The sequence below is a fragment of the Protomyctophum parallelum genome, assembly GCF_964188405.1.
Source record: "Protomyctophum parallelum genome assembly, chromosome: 14".
Taxonomy (NCBI): Eukaryota; Metazoa; Chordata; class Actinopteri; order Myctophiformes; family Myctophidae; genus Protomyctophum; species Protomyctophum parallelum.
The window spans coordinates 34,100,425-34,124,651 of record NC_139709.1 but is presented as its reverse complement, the minus strand read 5'-3'; the positions used below and the strand labels follow the sequence as shown (position 1 = coordinate 34,124,651).

The 24,227-nt window shown below is 41.7% G+C and overlaps 1 protein-coding gene across 1 annotated transcript in view; it reads left to right on the top strand.

Moving 5' to 3' along the window:
* Window positions 1–937: 937 nt before the first annotated feature.
* The window catches only part of LOC310871272 (uncharacterized protein), a gene marked incomplete at both ends in the record, with an annotated part of 58,691 nt that continues 35,401 nt past the window's right edge, over window positions 938–24,227 (top strand). Inside the window, 17 exons of the mRNA XM_083782758.1 lie at window positions 938–1,009; window positions 1,185–1,229; window positions 2,148–2,210; window positions 8,108–8,185; window positions 10,078–10,131; window positions 10,294–10,359; window positions 13,517–13,561; window positions 13,716–13,769; window positions 14,981–15,062; window positions 16,828–16,863; window positions 17,513–17,692; window positions 18,211–18,300; window positions 19,091–19,174; window positions 19,949–20,012; window positions 20,883–21,071; window positions 21,509–21,686; window positions 23,042–23,131. Of these exons, the coding sequence (XP_083638884.1) occupies window positions 938–1,009; window positions 1,185–1,229; window positions 2,148–2,210; window positions 8,108–8,185; window positions 10,078–10,131; window positions 10,294–10,359; window positions 13,517–13,561; window positions 13,716–13,769; window positions 14,981–15,062; window positions 16,828–16,863; window positions 17,513–17,692; window positions 18,211–18,300; window positions 19,091–19,174; window positions 19,949–20,012; window positions 20,883–21,071; window positions 21,509–21,686; window positions 23,042–23,131 (1,470 nt within the window). The remainder of the gene's footprint in view (window positions 1,010–1,184; window positions 1,230–2,147; window positions 2,211–8,107; window positions 8,186–10,077; window positions 10,132–10,293; window positions 10,360–13,516; window positions 13,562–13,715; window positions 13,770–14,980; window positions 15,063–16,827; window positions 16,864–17,512; window positions 17,693–18,210; window positions 18,301–19,090; window positions 19,175–19,948; window positions 20,013–20,882; window positions 21,072–21,508; window positions 21,687–23,041; window positions 23,132–24,227) is intronic.

Below are 24,227 nucleotides of genomic sequence, written 5' to 3'. Positions count from 1 at the left end.
TTTTTTAAAGTCACCAGACTTTTAAGTTCACACTTCTTTAAAGCTCTTGTTGTGTCCTGGCCCCTGGGAATACCGGTATGTCATATTGCACGTACACTAAGGATGTCACCCACATATGGAGTTCTTTGTCAGGCATGCCCAAATATAAGAGTTTATGCAGATGTCAGAATGATGTCAGAACAGGCCAGCTCCATATACTGTATGGGGATATACAGTAGGGGTGATCACGTCCAGAGTCCGACTGATTCGACACCGGGCACTGCACTCCCTGCGGTGGTGTGGAACGCGCGTGTCGATTTTGAAGTCGGTGGGGCGAACGGTTCTCGAGTTACGCGCAAATTACAGACGTACACACAGACAGACAGACAGACATACCAAGACGTGGTGCATTTATAGATAGATATTAATGCTGCTCCCATACTGTAGATTGGGCTTTCAGTTTGAGCTCAAGCATGAGATCCACTTGTTGAATCTACGTATCAATTGTTTTACCATGTGCTAGGTAGGGAATCAGAGATCAAACACACACATGACTATTTCACTATAACATACAGTGTTAACATTGATGTTGTAACTAGGGATGTCCCGATCGCGTTCTTTTTTGCTCCAGATCTGATTTCCGATCGTTTGATTTTCAGTATCTGCCGATACCGAATTTTCCCGATCCATAATTTATATTATATAACCATATCACAATAGAACAATATCCAAAATCACAGACAATATCCAGTCTAATATCATGATATGGATATAATATTGATACTAGGGATGTCCCGATCACGTTGTTTTGCTCCCGGTCCGATTCCAGTCATTTGAAAATGACGTAATCGGCCCCTGATTTCCGATCACGTGGTCAGGATCAGGACAACCCTAATTGTCCTACAATACTGACTACAATACTTCTATTATACTGGCTGCGATAGCTCTGATATACGTAATGATAAGAGACTGTTGTCTTTCACAGGGCAACAGTGGCTTCGATGGACCCTGGGGGCCTAAAGGCAGTCGGGTATTGTAACCTGTTTTTTTGTGTTGCATGTTGTATAGAATCTGTAGTTATGTTTATTAAATCAGAATGCGTTGATATGTTATTGTTTAGTATGATTTATTTTGTCCATGTATGCACGGTAGTATATATATAAAAACACTGCCATAACCTTGCTGTTTCATCATCATCATCACAGGGGCCTCAGGGTAAAGAAGGATTTGCTGGGTCTCTAGGTTTACCAGTAGGTGTTAATTTCTAATACTGTGTGCATGTGTGCATGCGACGTCATTGTCTGTCTGCCTGTTTCATGGTTTTATTACTAGCAGACTTAATTACTGTAATGCTCTCCCCTGTCTGGTGTACTTGCAAGGTTTTTAAATCCCCAAATAGCAATGCACCTGTCTAGTTATATGAGATGTGAGTGCGGGAAAAAACACAGGCTGTTGAACACATCATTGATTAATGCCCAACCTTCAAATCATCACATGGGGTCAGCGGCCTCATTGACCTTGGCCTGATTGAGCCCTAGACGAATGAGATGTCTTTTAGCACAGCAGGACGATTACATCCTCTGTTTCTTCTGGTCTCTTAACTGCTATGGAGAAGCATTCTTTCTATTATGGATCTTAGCTTTATTTTCTTTCATTTATGTTTTTATGTATTTTAATTTATACATATTGAAATCACATATTGAGTTGCATGCACTTGCTGTATGAAATGTGCTATAAATAGTTTGACGATTGTGTCATATGCCTATATATCTCTGCTGTCGGGAGGAGACGTAACTCCAAAATGTAAAAATAAAAAATATAATATATATATATATTCCTGAAAATATTAACTTTTCAGGAAATGAGGAAACCCATTTAGAAAACAAAGCAATATTACTGCCTCATCAAAGTTGGTGTTGTGACTTCATAGATTGACAATTTACTTGCACGAGAGGGGGAGAGGTGGTGGAGTTAGCTGTTTGAAGAGAGTTAAGAGGTTTTGGTCCGAAGCACTTTTTACTATTTTCATTGGACAGACGTAAAGGGTGTTCAATAGCACTGATAGCGGTTTACACTGATAGCGGTGATAGCATATTATTTACCGACAGCAATGCAGTATATTAGATACAGTATATATGCCTATACTGGATATTGATATCTTCCAACAGGGTATCCCAGGATTGCAGGGGCCACCGGGGTTGCCAGGAGCCCCTGGATGCAATGGAACAGATGTAAGATATGATACTGTAACACATTGAGCATCTACAGCACTGTACTGTACTGTACTGTACTGTACTGTACTGTACTGTACTGAAACACTAGCTGTTGAAGCCATATTGAACTATACTAATTTAATTGTTGTGCTCCCGGAAGTAGTGATTGTATTGAACTGCAGGCCTCAAGTCATTTTGAGAAAGTGAAAATGTTGTATTCATGTTTGATCAGTGACGATTCCAGTAGGAAAAAAGAGGCAGATTTTCACTCATTAATTGTGTGATTTTAACCGATCTCAGAGCACAGAAGCAACAGATATAAGATGTATTTGTATAGTTATGGTAGCTTTACACACAATATAGTTGTAGTTGGTAGTTTTGAGTGCTTGACTGAGTGAGCTGATTGGTCATATCAAAGGAGAAGGGGAAAAGAGGACAAATAAAGACCTATTTGAAAATAGCATAAAATGAAAATTCAAAAGAGAAACCTTTACATAACTCTTACTATTACTGTCATGAAGATACGGTTACGTGAAAGTCACTGCTCAGCCAACTTGTGCTTTTCCCTTATAATCTTTTTAGGGAGGAGATGGAATTCCTGGATTACCAGGGGTAGCAGGAAGAGATGGATCAATGGTAAGAAACAAAATCCCAAGTTTAGTATGACTGTACTGTGTACTATAACCAATTCTCCGTGCAAAACTGTTCACCAAAATTATTTCATGCCTACAGTTTACAGTACATCAAACTCTGGTTGCAGAAATGGACACAAACACACCTAGGGCTGTATTTTGCGTGTATTAAGTACCAGGTCTTATTACTTAACTTAAGTCCTGGATCAATGCCATTTGGCTATTCTGATTGGCCAAATAATGTGTTACATGTTTTTGTACACTTCCTGGGTTATTATTAAGTGTTGTCCCCTCAGCCATCGCGGCATTAAACAAACTGCCCCGCCGATAAGATGGTTCTGTATACAGTTGGGACCTCATGTTTTTGTTTTGTCTTGGTGTTAATGTGACAAATGTGTTGATTTTTGACGTGGGTGTTTGAACAGACTGTGAAGACAAATATCCTTCGGGACATAATGATTATTATTAACTTTTAGTCATTTAGACATTGAGTTTACGCCAATTATAAGTTTATGCCAAAGGGTGTCGGCGTGCCCTCCTAGTATTCAAAAGGCATAGGATTGTGCTGAGAAATTAACAGTACTGTTATTTATTTTATTTTCCAGGGTGCACCAGGACCACATGGATCAAAGGTAAGAGTTAGTACTCCACTACTCAAGTACAAATTTGACTGAGGAACTTTCACTTAATATTTGACCAGGAGTATGGCTCATGTAGGTGGGGGATGAGTACTTTGTCCAGCACTGTCAGTGCAGTACACATATGGAAACTACGTGTGTACTGTAATGTATTGTACACACATGAAAACTTCATTAACTCTGTTCCCCCGATCCCATAGTTCTGCGTTAAATCTGTCCTCAAAGCTAATTCTTATAGGCTTATATCTTATATCGAGGAGTGAACTTGATGTTTAATTTCATGCACCAGTAATCTAACACGGAATTCCCATAATTAGAATCACAAACTAGATAAAGGGCACAGGTCTCCACCAGGGCAGGTCAGGTTGTGGCCTCCTGGTGGCGCTAGAAATAGGCCAATGTGAAAAGGGTGCCATTTCTTCTTACGCCTTGGATGGCAATTGGATGATTTGAGGCATTTTGTTAAAAAAAATGGGTTTGGCAAAACTCCACCTGTTGGTGGCGATATAACAGGCCAATTTGAAAAGGGTGGGATATATTCCTCGGCCTAGTAGGAACGTCTGTGAAAGATTTCACGTAAATTGCACGCTGTGTTCATGATTTGAGGCTTTTTGTTCAAAACGGGCCAATCCTGCAAACTTTGAAAGCCAATGTTAGCCAATTAGGATAGAATATGAAATACCGGACAGATCCGTCTTGAACACATGACTATAGAGATAGTGTGTAACAATTTGCGTGATTTTTGGACATAATCTCGAGAAGTAATACATGTTTTTCAAAAATCGGCCTCTTGGTGGCACTATAACAGGCCGTTCTGGAAAATGTGGGGCAGAGGTTTATCGTTGGCATCCAGGTAGTGTGTGTGCAAAGTTTGGCATCGACCAGGTTAACGGTGCCGGATATTAGCTGATAACAGATGGACGGACGGACTCACACACACGGACGGAGTGCAAAACATACTCTCTCCCCATGCCTTCGGCCTGGTGGAGACAATGATGATTATGGATATTATCATTATCTTCTCCAGCAACATCCTCCTCCACGTCATCATAATGCACTATTGCATAATCTTCTCATCACTCCCTTTTTAATGAAGCACTGCATTTAAGAATTAAGACCATACTGGTGGTAATGGCGGCCCATGCCTGTATACTGTAGAGGGTATGCGCATGCTTAAAGTGATTGGCACATCGAGTGGCAAAGCAACATGCAAAGTGAGTTTAACATTGTTTAACGATGTTTTTATGCAATCAGATAGGACTTTTCTGTTTGGATGCATGGGTTGTCAAGGCCAGAAAGTAGTTTTTTGCCACTCAGTAGGCATTCCTGCATAACTTCCGGGTTTGATAATGATGTCACACGTCATTTGGTTATTGGCGAAAGCGTGATTTTTGTCATTTTATTTTGCAAATGTGGTCTCTGCCTCCTCGAGAATCAAATTCAACAAAATAATAGCCTAATTCACCTGGCAAAGCACAATGCAAAGCGCGCACAAAATGTGTATAAATTTAGGACATGCCTTGTTGCAGTGATTTCCTACAAGTCTTGGGGTGGTGACTGCAATGACTATGATAATATTAAGCTGTCTTTAATATTTTTGCTGCTGCTAAAAGCAACAATTCACAAATCATAGTTGAGAGCTAAACGAAAGCTCCATGTGAAGTTGTACATTGTTGTGACCTGACCTTTATAGAAAGTGATAGATGGACGTTTTGACTACTCGCATAGCGTAGCGCAGCTCCTGGTTCTGGATGATGGTATTCGTTTTTGTAATAGAGGACATGCGCGTGACATCATCATCATACCCGGAAGTTATGCGGGAACGCCTACTGAGTGGCAAAAAACGACTTTTCTGGCTTTGATAGCCCATACATCCAATCAGAAAAGTCAATCTGATTGCATTAAATTATGTCAAACGACATTAAATTCACTTTGCCAAGTCACTTGGCCACTCGATTTGCCACTCGATTTCCCATTAACTTTATGCATGTGCATACCCTCTATATGCAGTACATCATATTGTATAGGCAAAGTTGTGAATAGACAATGACATGGCGGTTTTGAAATGAAGATGTGGTTTTTAATTTTGTAACTTGCACTTTGGTACAACTTTGTTGTTATTTAAATGTGCTACAGGTATATGGTATATAAATAATATAACCACTGCAATTCAATTTCTATAGGGTGAATCCCAAATCTCAGTGACCGCAATAAAAGGACCACGTGGGACGCCTGGGACAGATGGAGACCCTGTAACTATACCGATTAGAATCTCATTTAAAAAAAAAGAGTCTTTTAACAGCTATAGATGAACACGGAGATGAACCTATATACCGTTTTATTACAGGGCCTCCCGGGTTTCCCTGGAGAGAGCGGGTTCCCAGGGGAGCCAGGACCACGTGGCCGAATGGTGAGTCAACGACGTTTCGCTAGAGGAAAAGACAAAGAGCATTAGACAAAATAATAGGGTTTAAAGTTGTTTATTGAATAAACATGGGCGGGTCGCATGCGTATATAGCATGGAACGTGCGGCATGCATTTAACGCGCCAAGGATGCAGAGGCGGCGTGGAGTGTGCTGCGCCCTTAGTTGGCCAAGGGGCGGGTGATGCCATTAAAAGGTGCCGGCATGATCACCTAAGGTCATCACCGCACGCAAGCGGTGGAGTGTGCGGCTTAACCCATTTTGAGGCGGGAACCCCTTTTGGTGTTTTAAACATTATGTTATAATTTAGCTATTGAAAAATAGCAGAATCTGCTATTTTTGAAAAGCATGAACAACTAAGGTCATCACGGCGCGCAAGTGTGTATGGCGTGCGGCTCAGATGGTCAGGGGTCAGGGGTCAGATGGTCAGGGGCACGGGACATGGATTGCAGTGTGATTAGGTTCTATTTTCCAAATTGCAGAGGGGGGGGGGACATATTATGTAACGTAGAAGATGGTAAGTGAGTCTTCCGTGATGGGCTACATTTAACAGGGGTGCCCACACTTTTTTAACTTGAGAGCCACTTTCAAAATGACCAGCTCAACAAGATCTACCCACCAGAAAAAAATATGATCCCATTGCTGAAATGTGTTTAAAATGTACCTGAGGGGGCTTTGAATAGCGTCGCTGGCGTTACATAAAGCAAGACGAAACACAAAGACACTTGGAATGGGGAAATAGAGGAAAATGGAATTGGTAGGGTGTTTTTATATATAACTTTGTAATGCTACTGACAACAGTACTACTGTGGTGAAAGGCCCCCACCCTCCTCCTTGCAGGGGGATTTTGAGCGACGTGCACTGAGGTTGATGAGTTGTTGGCACGGGTGGCAGTGGTTTAATGGCTGGTGAAGTTGTGTTTGGTCGTCTTCTGCTTGGTCAAACCTCCCGAGACCTCAGTTGTTCCAACTCCATATGTTGACACACAAGGCTGAAACCGTCGTCAAGTTGTGATGGTACTATAATGCATAATATTTCATTGTTTCTGGACAGGGATTCCCTGGCAATGCAGGACGTCCGGGGGCTAAGGTAAGAATACGATTGTGTGCCTCGGGTGGCTGCCTGAGCATTAAAACCACTCCTGGTGTCCCTATTTTGGGTATTTGAGGGGTGGGACTAAAGGCCTATTCATTCATACTATTCATATTAGTTTTAGGTGATAAGGTGGCCACCGAAACGTCGGGTCGCCTAGGACGAGATAGGACGTCCACTTAGTTTATAATGCTTAAAGTATGTGTAAAAGATTCTGTAGTATTCTGTATTCTGATAAAGATTTCTCTCGCAGGGCCAAGGAGGCAACAATGCTTATACTGGACCCCGGGGTTCAACGGTAATTATTTTCTAACATGTTTTTATTTTTAATTCATCTTTAGTACACATAATTATATTGAAGATGATGTTTGTGACATCCCACCAGTGGTGGAAAAAGTACTCAATTGTTTTACTTAAGTAAAAGTACCAATACTGCAATTTAGAACTACTAAATGTACCATTTCACAAGTTGAAAATGTGTAGAAAATCTATTGAAAATAGCTGGCCTACAAGCTCTCAATGCGTCGCATTGAGAGCACGTATTGTGAGCTTGTAGATCGGCTATTTTCAAATGGCCGAAATGTATAGGGTTGAAGTGGTTAATGTATATTTTCTAATCAAATTTTAATCGCCATAGTAACTAGTAACTCAAGTTTTCAAATAATTGTAGTGAAGTAAAAGTACAAATTTTGGCTCCGAGATGTAGTGGAGTAGAAGTAAAAGTACTGGAAATTGGAAATACTCAAGTAAAGTACAAATATCTCAAAATTGTAGTCAAAAGTAGTCAAAGTCATACGATTTGTCACACACGTTACCGCAGTGAAATTTGTTCTCCGCCTTTGACCAATCTCAAGGAGCGGTGAGCTGCAGCCGTGGCGCGCTCGGTAATCATTTCATTAGTAGATTTGACCCCCCCAATCCAACCCTTTGATGTTGAGTGCCAAGCAGGGAGGCATTGGGTCCAATTTCTACAGTCTTTGGTATGACCCTCCCGGGGATCAAACCCCAACCTCCCAGTTTCAGGGCGGACACAAGGCCACTGTCTGGTGGCCTTACTTAAGTAAAAGTACTTAGTTACTTTCCACCACTGCGCCCCACAAACTGTTCTATCTTCTTACCTGCACTCACAGGGCAGAGGAGGGCCCCCGGGACCCCCGGGACCACCAGGACACATTAAGGAGTACCAATCGGGTGCCATCCAATTAAAGGCGAGTGAAAACTGTGTAGCAGAAAGATTGAACTTTGGAGGAGCAGATTTGTAAAAAAAAATAACAGAAGACAAATTACTTTCAAGGCAATTGAAGGTGCTTTACACACGAGGAATACATATATACATATATATTACATACACTATTTTTTTATTTATTTTTTTGAGGGGCGCTAGCCCCTCCTCCTCCTATATCCAGCTTTTGGTGTCTGTCTACAAACATCCCATTGACAATGAATGGATAATTTTACGTCATAGTGTCATATTTTACGTCATGATGATGTACAGTACGATGATAAGAGCGCCTGTCACTTCAAACAAGTGTGATTTTTAAAAATAAAATCAGCCTGAATTTAAAAGATTCTTAGTCTGAATAACTAACAGTTCCGTTCCCAGATGATCCGAAACTGATGCTGTAATGTGGACAAAATACAGATTGGAAATAATATATCAAAGTATTCATTTGAGGGCAGAAAGTTGCGAATTTTGTTCTTTACAGTTTTTAGATTTAATCGAGATGTAGTTTCTAATAACAGAAGCATCTGGGTTATACTTTTTAATAGAGGCTGCAGTTCACTGCAGTTAACTGCAGTTTTCAAAGCTGCAGAAAGTGCGCCGATAGGAGAGAACATTTGCAGTAAATCTGTGGTCGAGCTGAACAGTTTTTTAGAAAGCTAGTGGGCAGAGCAGCAGGGCGCCATATGGAGGTGTTGTAGTGGAAATTGTTTTGTTGTCAATGGCCTTAAACTCTGACTCAGTAATGTTTGCCAAGTCATACTTTTGTAATTATTGTTGTGGTGACTTAACTTTTTTTTATGTGCTGGGGGTTTGTCAGTCTACCAACATAGTAGCAAATAAGTTGCATGCATTATGCATCATATTTTTGTTAATGTTTGTTGTATAAATAATTCAGTCAGGAATACTAAAGCGATTTAACCATGTATTGCAACAAATGGAATACAGTTATGTACAAAAGTCACACGACACGATGCCGAATAATAACGACCCAATATGATGGTGTGGCAAGGTCATGAGTACGGTTCTCTGAATCTGTGGACATTTTTAAACGAAATATCTTTAGCATTGCTTTTACTTAGATCATTGCATGTCCTTTTCCTGTTTTAGTTGCTCCTTTTGTTTTTACTATTACTATGTAGCTGATGCTTTCTTTTTGTATTTTGCTCTTTCTGTGAAGCACTTTGAACTACACTCGTCTGAAATGTGCTATATAAATAAAGATTGATTGATTCATTGATACGCAGATCATTGCAGACAATGCAGAGTCACAGAGAATTGCAGAGCCCGGGAAATAACCTCGAACAAAGCCCACTCGGATCGTGACAACTCATTACAAAAAATTTTTTGGGCTGAACAAATTAGAACACTTTTTTTTGCTGTTTTTCTCCTTTGTAATTTTTTGTTTGGCCCAAAATATTGTGTTTGTTGTCATGATTTGTCACGATCCGAGTTGGCTTTGTTCGAGGCTTACAGATCTTTAAATAAATACTTTTTGAAATGTCTATGGGGAAAATGCATGGGGAATTATTTCCGTCGTCATCAAAGGGGGCAGGACTGCGACTCTCTCTATCTTAGTCTATTATTGCCAGATACCATCATTATCCATTGTCTTCATTATAGGAAATGTAATGAGTGAATTTACTTTTTTTTCATAATTGAAAACAAGTGCTGCTCGTACTGAAATACTGTAAATGTACATCATTAAGGCAGCTATACTCCACCTCCTTCCCTGCTCTGATAAGAACATTTGGCAAAGCTAGTCTTAAAATATTAGGAACATGCCCTAGGACGGATCTGTGTCTGACATGAAATGGATTGAGATTTGATGAGACTTAATAATCATAATCTTTTGCTTTGTTTTCCACACACACTCAGGGGGTTAAAGGAGACACAGGTGATATAGGACTGAAAGGCTGCAAGGGATCAATTGTAAGTTTTTCTTCAAAAAGTTGCAAACCAGTAACAAGCAGGAAATAAGCCTTTTGAGCTGCCAAGGCTGCTGTATAAATTCAGTAACAAAACCCAGAAGTGTCCCGATTTTCATTTGATCTGCCCGTCTTCCTGACTATTGTTCCTTTTGTAAATCCCAAGGGTGACCCTGGTTCCGGCTACCAGTCTCAGGGAACAAAGGGAGACAAAGGAACCGAAGGCCCTGAGGTAAAACTCGGTTTGATTCCACTTAAGCCATTGTGGGCGGGAATCCCTTTTGGTGTTTTAAAGCATTATGTTATAGTTTAGCTATTGAAAAATAGCAGATCTACAAGCTCATAGCTTGTAGGTCTGCTATTTGTTTTTAAATGTTAGAGACCACAGAAGTGAACCTTTCAAGCCTGTTTTCTCAACTCGCTGTTTTCTGCAAGACATTACTCTATATAAGCCATATCTCCAAAACTGGTGGGCCAAACTGAACCAATATGTCAATTTGAAGCTATGATTCCCTGCTTTCATATGACATGAAAAAACGAAAATTCAAAAAAATCCAATGGCAGTCCCTCAGTCAAATGTAGTCACATATGTTCTTTCAGAGTGAACGCTTTTATCTCAAATCTTTGTTTCTGGAGGGTCCCTCCCTGGAACAACATATTTTCAGATGGGGGTCGGCAGCCAATTACATATATTTTTTGGGGGATTCCTTGACATGAACATGAGCAACACTGATACAGAAACATAATGTTTTTCAGAAAACTGTCGTGATTTAGAAGATTTTTTTTTAAAGTCGTTAAGTCGTTTAACCCATTTAAGACCCGAGGACGATTCTACAAATGCCTTCTAAATCCTGACAGCTTTCGGAAAAACCCCATGTTTCTATGTCAGTCGTTCTCAAACATTTTCATGTCAAGGACCTCCAAAAATATATGAAATTGGCCGCCGACCCCCGTCTGAAAATATGTTGTTCCAGGGACCTAAAAACGTTCGCTCTGAAAGAATATATATTCCAAATTTGTGCCACATTTTCACGATTTTTCAAAAAATAGCAGACCTACAAGCTCGTAGCGCGCCACTCGGTGGCGCGCTATGAGCTTGTAGATCTGATATTTTTCAATAGCTAAAGCATAACATAATGCTTAGAACACCAAAAGGGGTTCCCGCCCAAAATGGATTAATGTCATGCCAGCCCGGACGAGGGACAGAAAGTTGCCAATGTGCATTTGCATCGCTTACGTCAAATCCATCCAGACAAGATGTTTATGTAAGCTTCGGAATTCATCCTAATGCTGTCGTCATCCGACATATCATCGATAAAGACAAGTGCGTCCGATCCATCCAGCAGGGCCAGACAGACATACAGTATTGTATTTCCCTCAGATTGATTTTTCCAGTCTCATGATGGCCTGCTCTATACTGGTGTTGACATTTTATTTGAAATGTATCTATATAATGGCAACAGATTGTCCATGTGCGAATGTCTCCATGCAAGACTTCTGCTAGCTCTTCTGTGCGTGCGTGCGTGCGTGCGTGCGTGCGTGTGAACCAACGATCCAATGATAGCCGAGTTGACCTAGCAACATCAGCTGAGCAGTCAGTTGTCCAATTCACGCTGGGCAAGACCTAAAGCTGTTTAGAGGCTATCATTTGTTTTGGGCGGAAGTTGTGGGATTTTGGCGGAAGTATACCGCTCAAGGAAATGACGTTGATGCTTTTACAAATCAGTTTACATTCTCTGTGAATGAAACAAGTGTTGTGATTGGTCTGAATAATATCGTATCCGGGGGGAAATACATTTGTCGGATGTTCCGGACCGACAATTCCGCCGATAGCGTCTCTGCCTTGGTTGAGTAATTGGTCCACAGTGAACACGATATTGATGTACAGTATATATCCTTAAATATGGAGTGCCGTGATTTTTTTCCCACCCTAAAACATGATCATCAGGTATTAATATTTTATAGGGAGGAAGAATTATTCCAAACAGTATTTGTTAAAATTATTATGTGGACTAGAGCCATATGAAATCCGTGTTAACGGAATCGCGGACGGAATCGCGGAAATGACCAATAAAAATGGAATTGGAATAAAACGCAGAATATTGCGGAATTGGCCCTAATCTGGGCTGAAATTCAGTTTTTGGGAGAAAATGGAACATTCAGTGGTCAGGTTTGTTCAGAAATCAAGTGAAGACGGAGGAGCGAGCTTTTTAGCCACACGCGCGAACGTGCACATACGCAGTAAGCATGTCGTTGTTGTTTACGTTGTCAGATACTTTTAATTTGAAGGTTTAACAGGATGTTCAATGTGTTTTTGTGAGTTAGATAACTGACCGGTGCCCCATGCTGTTGTGCTGTGTTAAGTTACACAAGTGACGTTGTTTGGGCGGAAACAGTGCTCTCTGATTTTCACAATAAAATTACACTACAGCTGTTGCAACATGTACGTCACTTCCACAATGCTCCAAAACACAACAACACAACCATGTCCAAGCGAGCGGCTCCCTCCCCTTTAGCGTCTTCAAAAAAGTTACGAAACTCCACGCTAAGCGCTAAATACAGAGCAGATCAGTACACTGACTTTTATGCCTCAGGGGATAAGCTTTTTTGTAAATGCTGTCAACATACCGTGGACTGGACTCGCAAAAACACGTGTGACGATCACATAGCCTCCAAAAGCCATAAAAAGAACAAGGAAAAACACAGTGCTTCTCAAAGCACACCAGAACACTTCCATTTCCGGTAAAAACAAATTGCATAAAAAGCAAAATATTTGAATTCAGAAATATTAAAATGGAAAAAACTGAATTTGGGAAAAAATAAAACGGAATTGGGAAAAAACATTAACGGATTTCATATGGCTCTAATGTGGACACGCCCACCAGTTCATTAAGTGTGCCTGGTTTGCCCCGTGGGCGATGATGGGTGGTGATCCACCTGAACTGAAGCCGCACCCAACAGCTGTTGTTGTATGATAAAGAGGTAAAAAGGTTATAGGGAGGAGATGATATTGTGATGTCACTATATCACCGTTTTTGGCTCGGTGGCATCGGCGCGTTTGACTGTCAAGGTTTCAGCCTCCAGGAAGAAACCCTAAATACAAAGGGAAGACATCATTGCACATAACAACAACACCAAGGGGTCTAATGAAGTACTGTCACCTCATAAACACATCATGGCACACAGTTTGCCGTTTAACCCCATTTCATTGTTTCCTTTCAAGAGAAATACAACACACAATCATATCAGCGTCCAAATGCACTGTACACTACATACAGTATTATGTGCAGACTCCACTGTACGTCTACTGCGCATACATTTTTTATATACATGAAAGCAAATAATGTTTTTGCACGATAATTCAAATGGCCTCTCTCACTTGTATACAGGGAAAGCCTGGGAAGGATGGAGACATTGGACCACCTGGAAAAAGTGTATGTAATTTTTTTTATGTGTGTGTAGTGTACCGGTATGTGTAGCACTGCAGTATAATGTCGGTGTGCATTGATGTGTGTAACTATGCATCTTTGCAATTCGTGTGTGTGTGTGTGTGTGTGTGTGTGTGTGTGTGTGCACATGTCTCTCTAGGGTTGGCCTGGTCCGAGAGGTTATTCAGGATACGCAGGAACACCAGGAGACCGGGTCAGTAAGCTTTTACTACTACTACTACTACTGAAATTGTTTGATTTAACCACAATTTAAATTGTCACCAGTTTGAATCGATTTCAAACGACTTACGATATCGTTACATGCAGTAGTTACGGTACTGTCTGTCTATACCAGACAGACACTGCATTATATTCATCTGCAAGTTTACTGTCAACGTGAAGAGTATGTTCCATGCAGTGCTACAGTACTTGTTCTCTGATCCATACAGGGAGGAAAGGGTGACCCAGGTCCCCATGGTCGTCCTGGAGAGGTGAGTCCTATTGTCTTCCTCTATGCATGCATGGCATATTGATTTGAATATGAGCCGCTACCGATGCTATTAGTTTTATGTTGTTTTGTGTTGATTTTCTATTCGTTTAACGTCAGCTTTTGCACAACGTTGTTGGAGCCGAGGCTGTAGTCTATAGTGCCCTGGTTCTCAACGTGGGGTCCGGGGGGGGGGGGGGGGGTTCCTGGTATGTCACTGCGTAGATATTAGTCTGGAACTCCGGCGTGGAAGATTTATTTCTAAGGTGTGGTTACGGTTCCGACGTCACAGCACCAACAGTCCTGCAGTCGTTAGACAGACTGTTAATCACCCGTGGCTCCCCGAGATGCGTGGCGGGTTAAAACAAATCCGTACTGCGGGTTAAAAATCCCCCGTGGCGTCCTGTGAGGTTAGGGTTAGGTTAGGTTTCTGGTTTAAGGTCTTCAGTGTTCTGTACCAATTACCATACAATTGTATGTATAAGTACAGAACAAAGAATGTTTGCCTTCGCCCATCTTTGTTGAAGAAGAGTCTGGGCAATTATGTTTTAGACTAGAATTACTAAACGTTTCTAAATCTTATATTTAGATTTGGTCAGGCTTAATCTAGTCACCTCATGAGGTTACTGGAGGTCAATGCTTAATGTGTCATGGATGGTGTGTGTGTGTTAACACATGCACCCGCCAAAAAAAAAAGTCTCACTTTGAATAGTGGGCTCTGATTGGTCACCCACAACCCTGGGGTGAGCGAAGTGTAATTCAAACTGAGGAGTGAGTGCCGGACCAACATCCACAGGTTTTATTTTCCCCCGGTGGCAGATTAGTCTTTTCTTTCCAGGCTAGTTCCCGACCGTACTGTACGTAGGTCCCCAGCTACAAGATTTGATAGTTGGGGGAAACAAGTTGACCCGTACTGTACCATGGTGTGTTCTCTGCAGGTGATCGGCGTGTCTGGGTCCATCAAAGGCTACCGTGGCGACCACGGTCACCCAGGACAGGCGGGCGTCGCCGGACGTCAAGGTATAAGGTGGCCTGCAGAAAAGGAGAGGTGGCACAAATGGCTCAACCGTGTGTTCAGCAGTGAGGATGTCACTGTCAAACATGTTCTTTGGTGGGATAACAGCCTTTTTTAAGTGGTGCAACCACTTCATTAAGTAGCTCTGTGTGTGTGTGTGTGTGTGTGTGTGTGTGTGTGTGTGTGTGTGTGTGTGTGTGCCTGCCTGGCTGCCTGGCTGCAGGGTCTGAGCACGAAAATGGCATTTGGTTGGTTTTGTGTCACTGTTGTGCAGCCTAACACACACAAACATATTAATGGTAAATAGGATGATTTCAGGTGTATCAGTACAGTACAGTACAGTACAGTACAGTACAGTACAGTACAGGGATCCCCTGGGGACCCCCACACGGTAACTCTGTCATTTCTCAACCGTTTCGGACGCGGGGCGGCTCGCCAGAACCGGGCCGGCACCCTGGGCGCGTTCCTGCGGGTCTGGAACCCCCCCCCCCCCCCCCCCCCCCCCCACACACACACACACACACGGAGTTGCACCACTTACTTCACACGGGTGTGATTTATTTGCTCACAACAGAGCATATGTACAATGTCAATATAGCACACATTGTACTTTGGACATTATACTAGCATGCTCAGATGATGTCTTTTCATCAAAGAAATTCTTTCAAAAAACAAAGATTGATATTTTCAGTAGTTTGGATCCCAGGGTGCTAAAAAGTTTGGGAACCACTGTTCTATTCTATATGTCCAGTTGTTAAATCATTCCACCTTCATATTCTGTACTCCCCACTGCTGCTAAAAGGTTTTACCATACAATTTACAATTTAGGCATTTAACAGACGCTCTTAATCCAGAGCGACTTACATTTAAGCAAGAACAAAAGCATGGGAATACATCACATAAAAGCATTTATCAATATCATGAAACATGCGTAAGCTAAGAAAGTAACAGTGGAATATCTATATAATGAAACTATACATACACTATACATATAAACTATACATATTTACTACTATGTTATACATATGTACTATGGCGTGCTATAACTATATACAATACAATTATAGTGCTGTCTACATAACATGCTATAAGTCTGTGTCAAATGCTATCTAAGCCAACAGAAATGCTATCTAAGGGGTTAGGGTAAGTGCTATGGGCCATGATGGAGTCTGAAAAGGTGGGTTTTCAGGCTACGGCGGAAGATTGGGAGTGATGCTGCAGTTCTGACTGCAATGGGAAGTGCATTCCACAGTTTTGGAGCCAGAAGGGAGAAGAGTTTGGGACGTGTGGAGCGTCCCAAACTCCCAGACATTACTTGTCCTTTCTTAAAACTGTACTGTTTCTATCTTTTTTACATATATATTTTTAGCAGGCTGGCGGTCTGGTTTTTGATTGATTGATTGAAATATTTATTAACAGTTTGCAGAATTACAGTACATGTAATGTAACACAACTCAATACAAAGACTGTTAACTGTGAGTGGACGACACCATAAAGCATTACACTTGTTTACAAGAAGGTCCACCTTGTTCAATTCATCAACACAAATAGACACTTCTATATAGCCAAAGAACAGACCAGGAATTCATCATAAAGGAGGTAAGTGCTGCTTGCACTTGAATGAGTGGCATCCTGATGTCGTGGAATACGGCTCATAACTTGTGTCACATGTCATGTCATCGCCATACACTGACCCCTTTAATTGTGTTGTCTTTTGGCTACATTTGTGCTATTAATAACATTAATACTAATCTTTGTTTGTTTTACTAGGTCCTGTTGGATTTCCCGGCCCCAAAGGGCTCCCAGGTGAGACATCTGATTAGATTGTTAGACTTTAATGATCCCACATGGGCTTATCAATGTTTGAAGAAAAATATAACCTGCAGTATACTTTATGTTGACCTCTCTGATGTCGTTGACTATGATGAAAAATGTTCGGCGGCTACCTTCTTTCACTGACGAAAACGGAATAAAAACAAAATGATGACTTATAAAACTATGACTAAATATATTGACAATTTCATCAACAAATAAAAACTGTAGAGTAAAATGTTAGAGAGGGACTAGTGGACAAGAGTAGAACTGAAAGGCAAGACATTTTATGTTTGGTTGCATGCTGAAAATAGCAGATCTACAAGCTCACAACGCGTCGCTTGTAGATCGGCTATTTTCACGTATAAAGATCGGCTATTTTCAAGTATAAAATCAGCCATCACGACATCAAGGCCCGCCAGAATACCTTTTAGTAGACTAAATCAACTGTAGATTTAGTCGACTATAATCTCATGATATTTAGTCGACAAAAACGAGACAATAAACACTTAAAACATTCCAGGTGACTAAAATGTGACTAAAACTAAATGAAAACTATTCAAGAGACCATTATGACTAAAACTAAAATCTAAATTTGCTGTCCAAATTAATCAACACTGTCTGATTGATGTCTGCCACACAGGTGGGGTACCTCATGGGTCACATGTGCCGGGCACACATGGTCCACCTGGCTTTCCGGGCCCTAAGGGGGATGACGGGGAGCCAGGGCCTGTGTACGCTGGGACCCCAGGGCTGGACGGGGACCCTGGATATGCAGGACTTGCTGGGGATCCGGGACCACCCGGACCACCTGAAGACAGAGGTAATTACTGTACCAACACGGTACAGCTGTGTCAAGAAATGCAGTGCAGGAACTTTGTCCAATTAAAACGTGTAATTTGTTATTTTGTTATATATACAGTACTTCTTCTAGACAATAACTAGAGTTGTCCCGATGGCTCCTTCCATGTGTTATCCCATTTTGACCTGAGATCAGATTCTAAAAATGTCTTCTACATCCTGACGGTTTCCTGAAAAAGCTATGTTTCTATGGCAGTCGTTCTTCGCAAAATAAATAATAGCAGACATATACAAGCTCGTATGAGCTTGTAGCTCTGCTATTTTTCAATAGCTAAAGCATGACATGGTGCTATAACACCAAAAGGGGTTCCCGCCCCAAAATGGGTTAAGTACAGTACTTAAGTAAATGTACTTAGTTACTTTGCACCAATGCAAACTCAGCAATACAGTAGGTATTCAATCCTCTTTAAATATCCGCCTGTGTGTTATTGTTTTTGTATTGCCAATCAGAAGTGTTTTGATCATGATGATTCTTTGCAGGCAGGAGAATCACAAAGGGTCTTCCAGGAATGAAAGGAATGAAGGGGATACCAGGCCCGCCCGGATATGACGGAGGCTTTGGGGAGAAAGGTGTGAACTAAGGACCACTTAACCACTTTTCAACCTATCTTCATATCATAGGTCCTCACTAATAATCATGAAAAAACGTGACATCATCGATGGGGAATACAAGCTAATAAAAACTGCAGGCTTTCTAGTCCTGAAAAGTTTCAATGCGAAATTGGAAGCCATCGTTCTCACGATAATGAAAATCTAAACATTTTTGTAAAAGAATAGTGTTTAAAACATAAACTGCCTAATGATGATGTCACTGGAAGACGGTTTCTAAACCCACAGCCCTCCTATCTATGAGATACAGACTGAGTAGAAAATAATCGTGCCATTTTATCACGATTATTAGTGAGGACCTATTATATGAAGATAGGTTGAAAAGTGGTGAAGTAGTCCTTTAATATGATATATGATATACTACTTTATTGTCAGTTTGCACTGAAATGTGTCTTGCGACCCAGCGGCCTTGTATGCAACACATTTGACACAACACAAAACAGAACAGAAAAGAAAATACGATTACATACATAGAAACAAAGGCAAGAGCAATGTCCACAGCTCAGTCTATAGGCCTGGCCAGGTGGAGGTCTCTCTTTAAATCTCTCATCGGTCAAATCGAGCAATTAATTTTGGTTTGCTTCAGGGCAAAGGTCAATTATATAGCGAAGTGCTACACACATTTTATAAGAGATTGTATTGCGTCTGCAACACTTCGAGAAGGTAAAACTAACACTGAGAATTGTACGTGTGCGTGTGTGTGTCTGTGCGTGCGTGCGTGTGCGTGCGTGCGTCTGTGTGTGTCGTGCAGGAGTGAAGGGGAACACCTGTTATGAGTGTGGTGGGACAGGATTGCCAGGACCGCCGGGCCCACCGGGTGCCCCTGGCATCCCAGGTAACAATAATATTCCCCTAATAATAAAAGGCTTGATATGCTCAGTTGCTTGCAGTGTCGCACACAGAAAAAGCTACAAGCTCATATAACGCTTGTAGATGGGCTATTTTCAGTGCACGACACTGGTGTCGTTCGTAACTACGTATACATTTGACTTTATTAGTCATGTACACTTGGTGGCCATTTTGCCATCCGTTTTGCCATAATCAGGGTCAGGCTTGTGAAACCCAACCCCAGAACCCAGTCAGGATCGTTTCCTGCTGCCTTGTGAATACAGTACAATATGGTCCACATTACTGATACCATTTTGTTTTTCATTAATTCCCTGCAGTCATGTCCTAGTGCAGTGGTTTTTAACCAAATGGACCCTTTTTATAGATCTTTAACTCTGGAGAGTGTACATTTAAGTGTACATACAAGTGTACATACAACTCTCAAGAGTTAAATTGCTGTTTAACATTTGTATTACTTTGTTTACAAGAAGTCTACACAATTAGAGAATGTACAGCATAATAAATTAATAATTGTTATTTTCATCAACGCCTGTTATCCCTCAACATCAACGACAACAAAATATGCTTATAGTCTTTGGTCTGAGAGGCAAAATCTCATCAAATGGTGGTCCGTCCGTATGGCTCAAATGCAGATTAAATAACAGGCCCTGATATGAAAAGGGTTGAAAACCAGTGTTCTATAGTGGAAGCGTTGGTCAAACATGCAAGGGGCTTTAATCCAGAAGTGGTCATTCCGTGTGTCTTGTCATTCAGGTTATAGTGAAGGGCCAGGGCCCAAGGGAGATCCAGGCCTACGAGGACCAGAAGGTTTCCCTGGATTCCCAGTAAGAAAAACAGTCTTTTGCAGTGCACTCTCTGCTCGTCCACTTTGTACCGTTACCTGACCAACAACAGTTGCCCTTGCTTTACCGGTATATAATAATATAATAATAAAAAAGAGAAAAGAACCCACACACTCATCTGCTCCAAAAGTTATACTTTATCGACGATGTTTCGAACCAAAGGAGGAGAGGAGACCATAGAGTAAGTACAGTACAGTACAGTACAGTACAGTACAGTACAGTACAGTACAGTACAGTACAGTACAGTACAGTACAGTACAGTACAGTACAGTACAGTACAGTACAGTACAGTACAGTACAGTACAGTACAGTACAGTATTTATACTGTTTAATTATGTCACCACATAAAAATGTAATATTTCCATCTGATTTTGATTGTCCATAGGCTGTACATACACTTTTTATGTGGCCTATTTTCTTTCACACAGACTCAGCCCAGAGTTTCAGTGAATGTAGAATTATGTGCAGGGTGTAATTTATATATAGATGTGAGGGGTTTTCATTTCACAGACTAAACGTTTTTGAATACTTCTTAACATTAAAATAAAAGATCTCTCTCACACACGTATGCCAGTGACCACGCTCCCCTGTGCCAATGTTGGCACCCGTGCCTGAGGTTGCCTACCCCCTGGTGTAGATGATACTCAGCTACTCTGTGTCTGTGTGCGACAGATTTCAGATGTGCGCGAGACCGTTTGGCCATGTATAAGTGTGCAGGTTCTTTTCTCTTTTTCGGATGCTACTTTTTTAACCCAGCACCTCTACCAAGGGACGTGCGTATTCTATGAGTTTCTGTATAACAATGAAGTCAACCCTAACCTTTAATTTTAACTTGGAACTTGGACTCCATAGGGTCCCAACGGAGAAGCAGGACTTCCAGGCACACCGGGGCCAAAGGGAGACTCGGCCTCCTACCATTCCCCTGGGATCAAAGGGGCGAACGGAGAACTGGGCAATCCGGGAAGGCCTGGGTTCGACGGCATCCACGGACCCCCCGGGTTACCAGGTCCAAAGGGTCATCCAGGCCCCAAGGGGGATTCGGTGAGGGGTCTATAGGGTCTTATTGGATTTTCACTTGCCATCATTTTTAGACCATATAGCTTTTAACCACTTTAACCATTATTTTAAACTTTAGCCGTTGAAAAATAGCAGATCTACAAGCTCCGAGCTTGTACATCTGCTATTTTTGGAAAAGTGTGAAAATGTGTACAAATCTTTGAATATATTCTCTTTCACAGCAAATGTTTTTTTTTTTACTCAAATATTTGCTTCTGTTTTGTCCCTGGAACAACACATTTTCTGATGGGGGTCCGTGGCCAAATACAGATAATTCTGTGGGTCCTGGACATGGAAAAACTTTGATCACCACCAGTGTACCACTGATGCAATTTTCAGAAGAAAAAAAAAGGTCCAGGATTTGGAAGACACTTTCTAGAATCTGGTGTCAGGTCTTTAATGCGTTAATCTCCTCTATCCAGTATAGGGGTACATTCCCTGGTGTTGGGGGGGCCCGTGGGCTTCCAGGCATACCGGGATTCCCGGGTTCACCAGGACCAGATGGCCCCCCGGGGCCCCTGGGAATTGGACCGGTTGGAATCCATGGACACAAGGGAGACGTCGGGGTGCCAGGTTTTCCAGGCAACCCAGGATTACCAGGTACAGTAAAAACACGTTATAGACGTTATAGAACACGTTATATATGCCTGATGAAGGTCTGAATTACCGGAACATTTCGCAATAAATCTAATTCTGCAAGTGTGCGGGTCTGCGGGATCATTTTTTTCAGTTCCAGTTGTCCGACGCACCTGTCCACTGTAGGTGTGCAGAAGGACTTTTTTTTTTTAAAGATGTTTAAAAAAAAAAGAGGCAAATAAGTTTCGGGATAAGGGGCAAGATACAGGTATAGCCCAAAATGTGAAAACCGATACATAGGTACACACAAGCAAAAACATGTACAGTATACTATAAGACAGACAAGTTTGTGTCAGCCTTCTTCTGTATTTTCTCACACCACTTCTTGTGTGACTGACTCCCATTCACAGCCACACTTTCTCAAGTCTGGAGTGTGTGTGCGTGTGTGCGTGTGTGTGTGTGTGTGTGTGTGTGTGTGTGTGTGTGTGTGTGTGTGTGTGTGTGCATGACAGATGGACACGGACGGAATGGACATAGGCCAGGGGGTTGTCTAGCGCAGTGGTTCTCAAAGTGGGGTCCGTGGACCCCCAGGGGTCCTTGAGGAAGTTCCAGGGGTCCCTAGCTAAATGATAGTTTGGAACCAAATGGCAAGGACCCTTATGGGTCTGTAACTCAGAAAGTGTACAAATGGAAGCAAATGGTTCCATTTGTACACTCAGAGTTAAATTAACATTGATTTTACAATATAATTTGGGGTCTCAGAGATAGAAATGCCATTAAATAGGGGTCTGCATAGCCTATTGCATGAATGAATGAATGAATTTTTATTTATATAGCACCTTTCCAAACATAAAGTTACAAAGTGCTTTACAGACAGGATTAAAAACAACAATCATAAAGAACATCAGAAATAACAAAGCATAACATCACCTCAAAACACATCAAGGGTAGAAAGAAAGGATGAATATATACATACATTCAAACAGGATATCAAACACTAAAGCCTTTTCTTAGATTTATCATGCTCATCATTTCATTTGATTGTTGTTGGTTATCCTTTGACACTGTAAAGCACTTTGTAAACATTGTTTTCGAAAAGCGCTTCATACATAACGTTTATTATTATTATTATTATTATCAAACTGGGGGGTCCTTGAAATTAAAACTGGTTGCGAATCACTGCTCGAGCCATAAAGACCTTCTCTTATACAGTATGTGTGTGTGTGGGGGGGGGGGGGGGGGGTCTGTGGGCTAATTATAGTGTAAATGTGGGGTCCTTGACATGAAAAGGTTCGGGATAACCACTGGTTTTGGGACAGTTCCTATTATATACTGTACATATACATGCCCATGTGCCCCTTTTGCTCCTCCGTCGGCAGGCCAGAAAGGCGAGCCCATCCACATACACTCTACAGCAGACCCTGGACCACATGGCTATAAAGGGCTACCCGGGCCACATGGAAGACCAGGTAACCTCAGCATGCCATACATGGGATGGATGATGGATGGACGGCAAGCATTCATGTTAAAACCTTAGAGTATACAGTATATGAATAGAGACGGCACCCAGAGGAATTTGGTATTGCAGCGTGGGCCCAAACACATGCATGAACGCGCTGGTCTGTTGACTATCATTGTTCACGTTTGGGGCAAATCCATCCCAGAATGCACTCTGTTCCTACCCGGAAAGAGGAGTGAAATCACCTTATGCGCTTTAGAGCAACTTAATGCAAGTGGATGGGAGGAGAACTCGGGTGCCATCTCTATTCATATATACTCTAAGGTTAAAACCCATTCAGGACGGGAATTGACCCCCTTTGGTGTTTTTAGCATTATGCTAGCATAAGCATTATGCTATACTTTATAGCTATTGAAAAATAGCAGATCTGCTATTTTTGAAAAATCATACAAATGTGGCGGATATCTTTTGAATAGCGAATGGGTCCATGGAACAACATATTTTTAGATGGGGGTCATTGTCATTACATATCATTTTTGGGATCCTTGACATGAAATAGTTTGAGAAGCACTGACACAGGAACATAGGGTTTTTCAGAAAACTGTCAGGATTTAGAAGACATTTCGTAGAATCGACCTCAGGTCTAAATGGGTTTTAAAAGGTTAAAGAAGCACTGACAGGTGGACTTACAGTACAGTCATTGGTTGGACTTCACTTCCCAGGGAGCCGAGGAACGCCAGGCCATCCCGGGGCTGCAGGTTTTCCTGGTCAGAAAGGAGACAGAGGAGACATCTCATACCCTGGAGGGCCAGGGTTTCAGGGGCCAAAAGGTAACACACAGCTGGCATTGAGCAGACAAACAAACAAACGGTGCCTCTTTTAAAGAATTGTGGTACAGTATTATAATAAAAAATAAAATAAAACTCAAGTTGTGTATGTTACGGTATATAATGTCTTAGGGCTTAATTTAAGTTTTTAGGTCTGTAGGGACAGCAGTGTGATTAAAGTTTGTGTGCGTGCGTGCGCCTACCCCTCCTTGGTGTGTGTGTGTGTGTGTGTGTGTGTGTGTGTGTGTGTGGCGCGCGTCCTATAGGTGACAAGGGGCA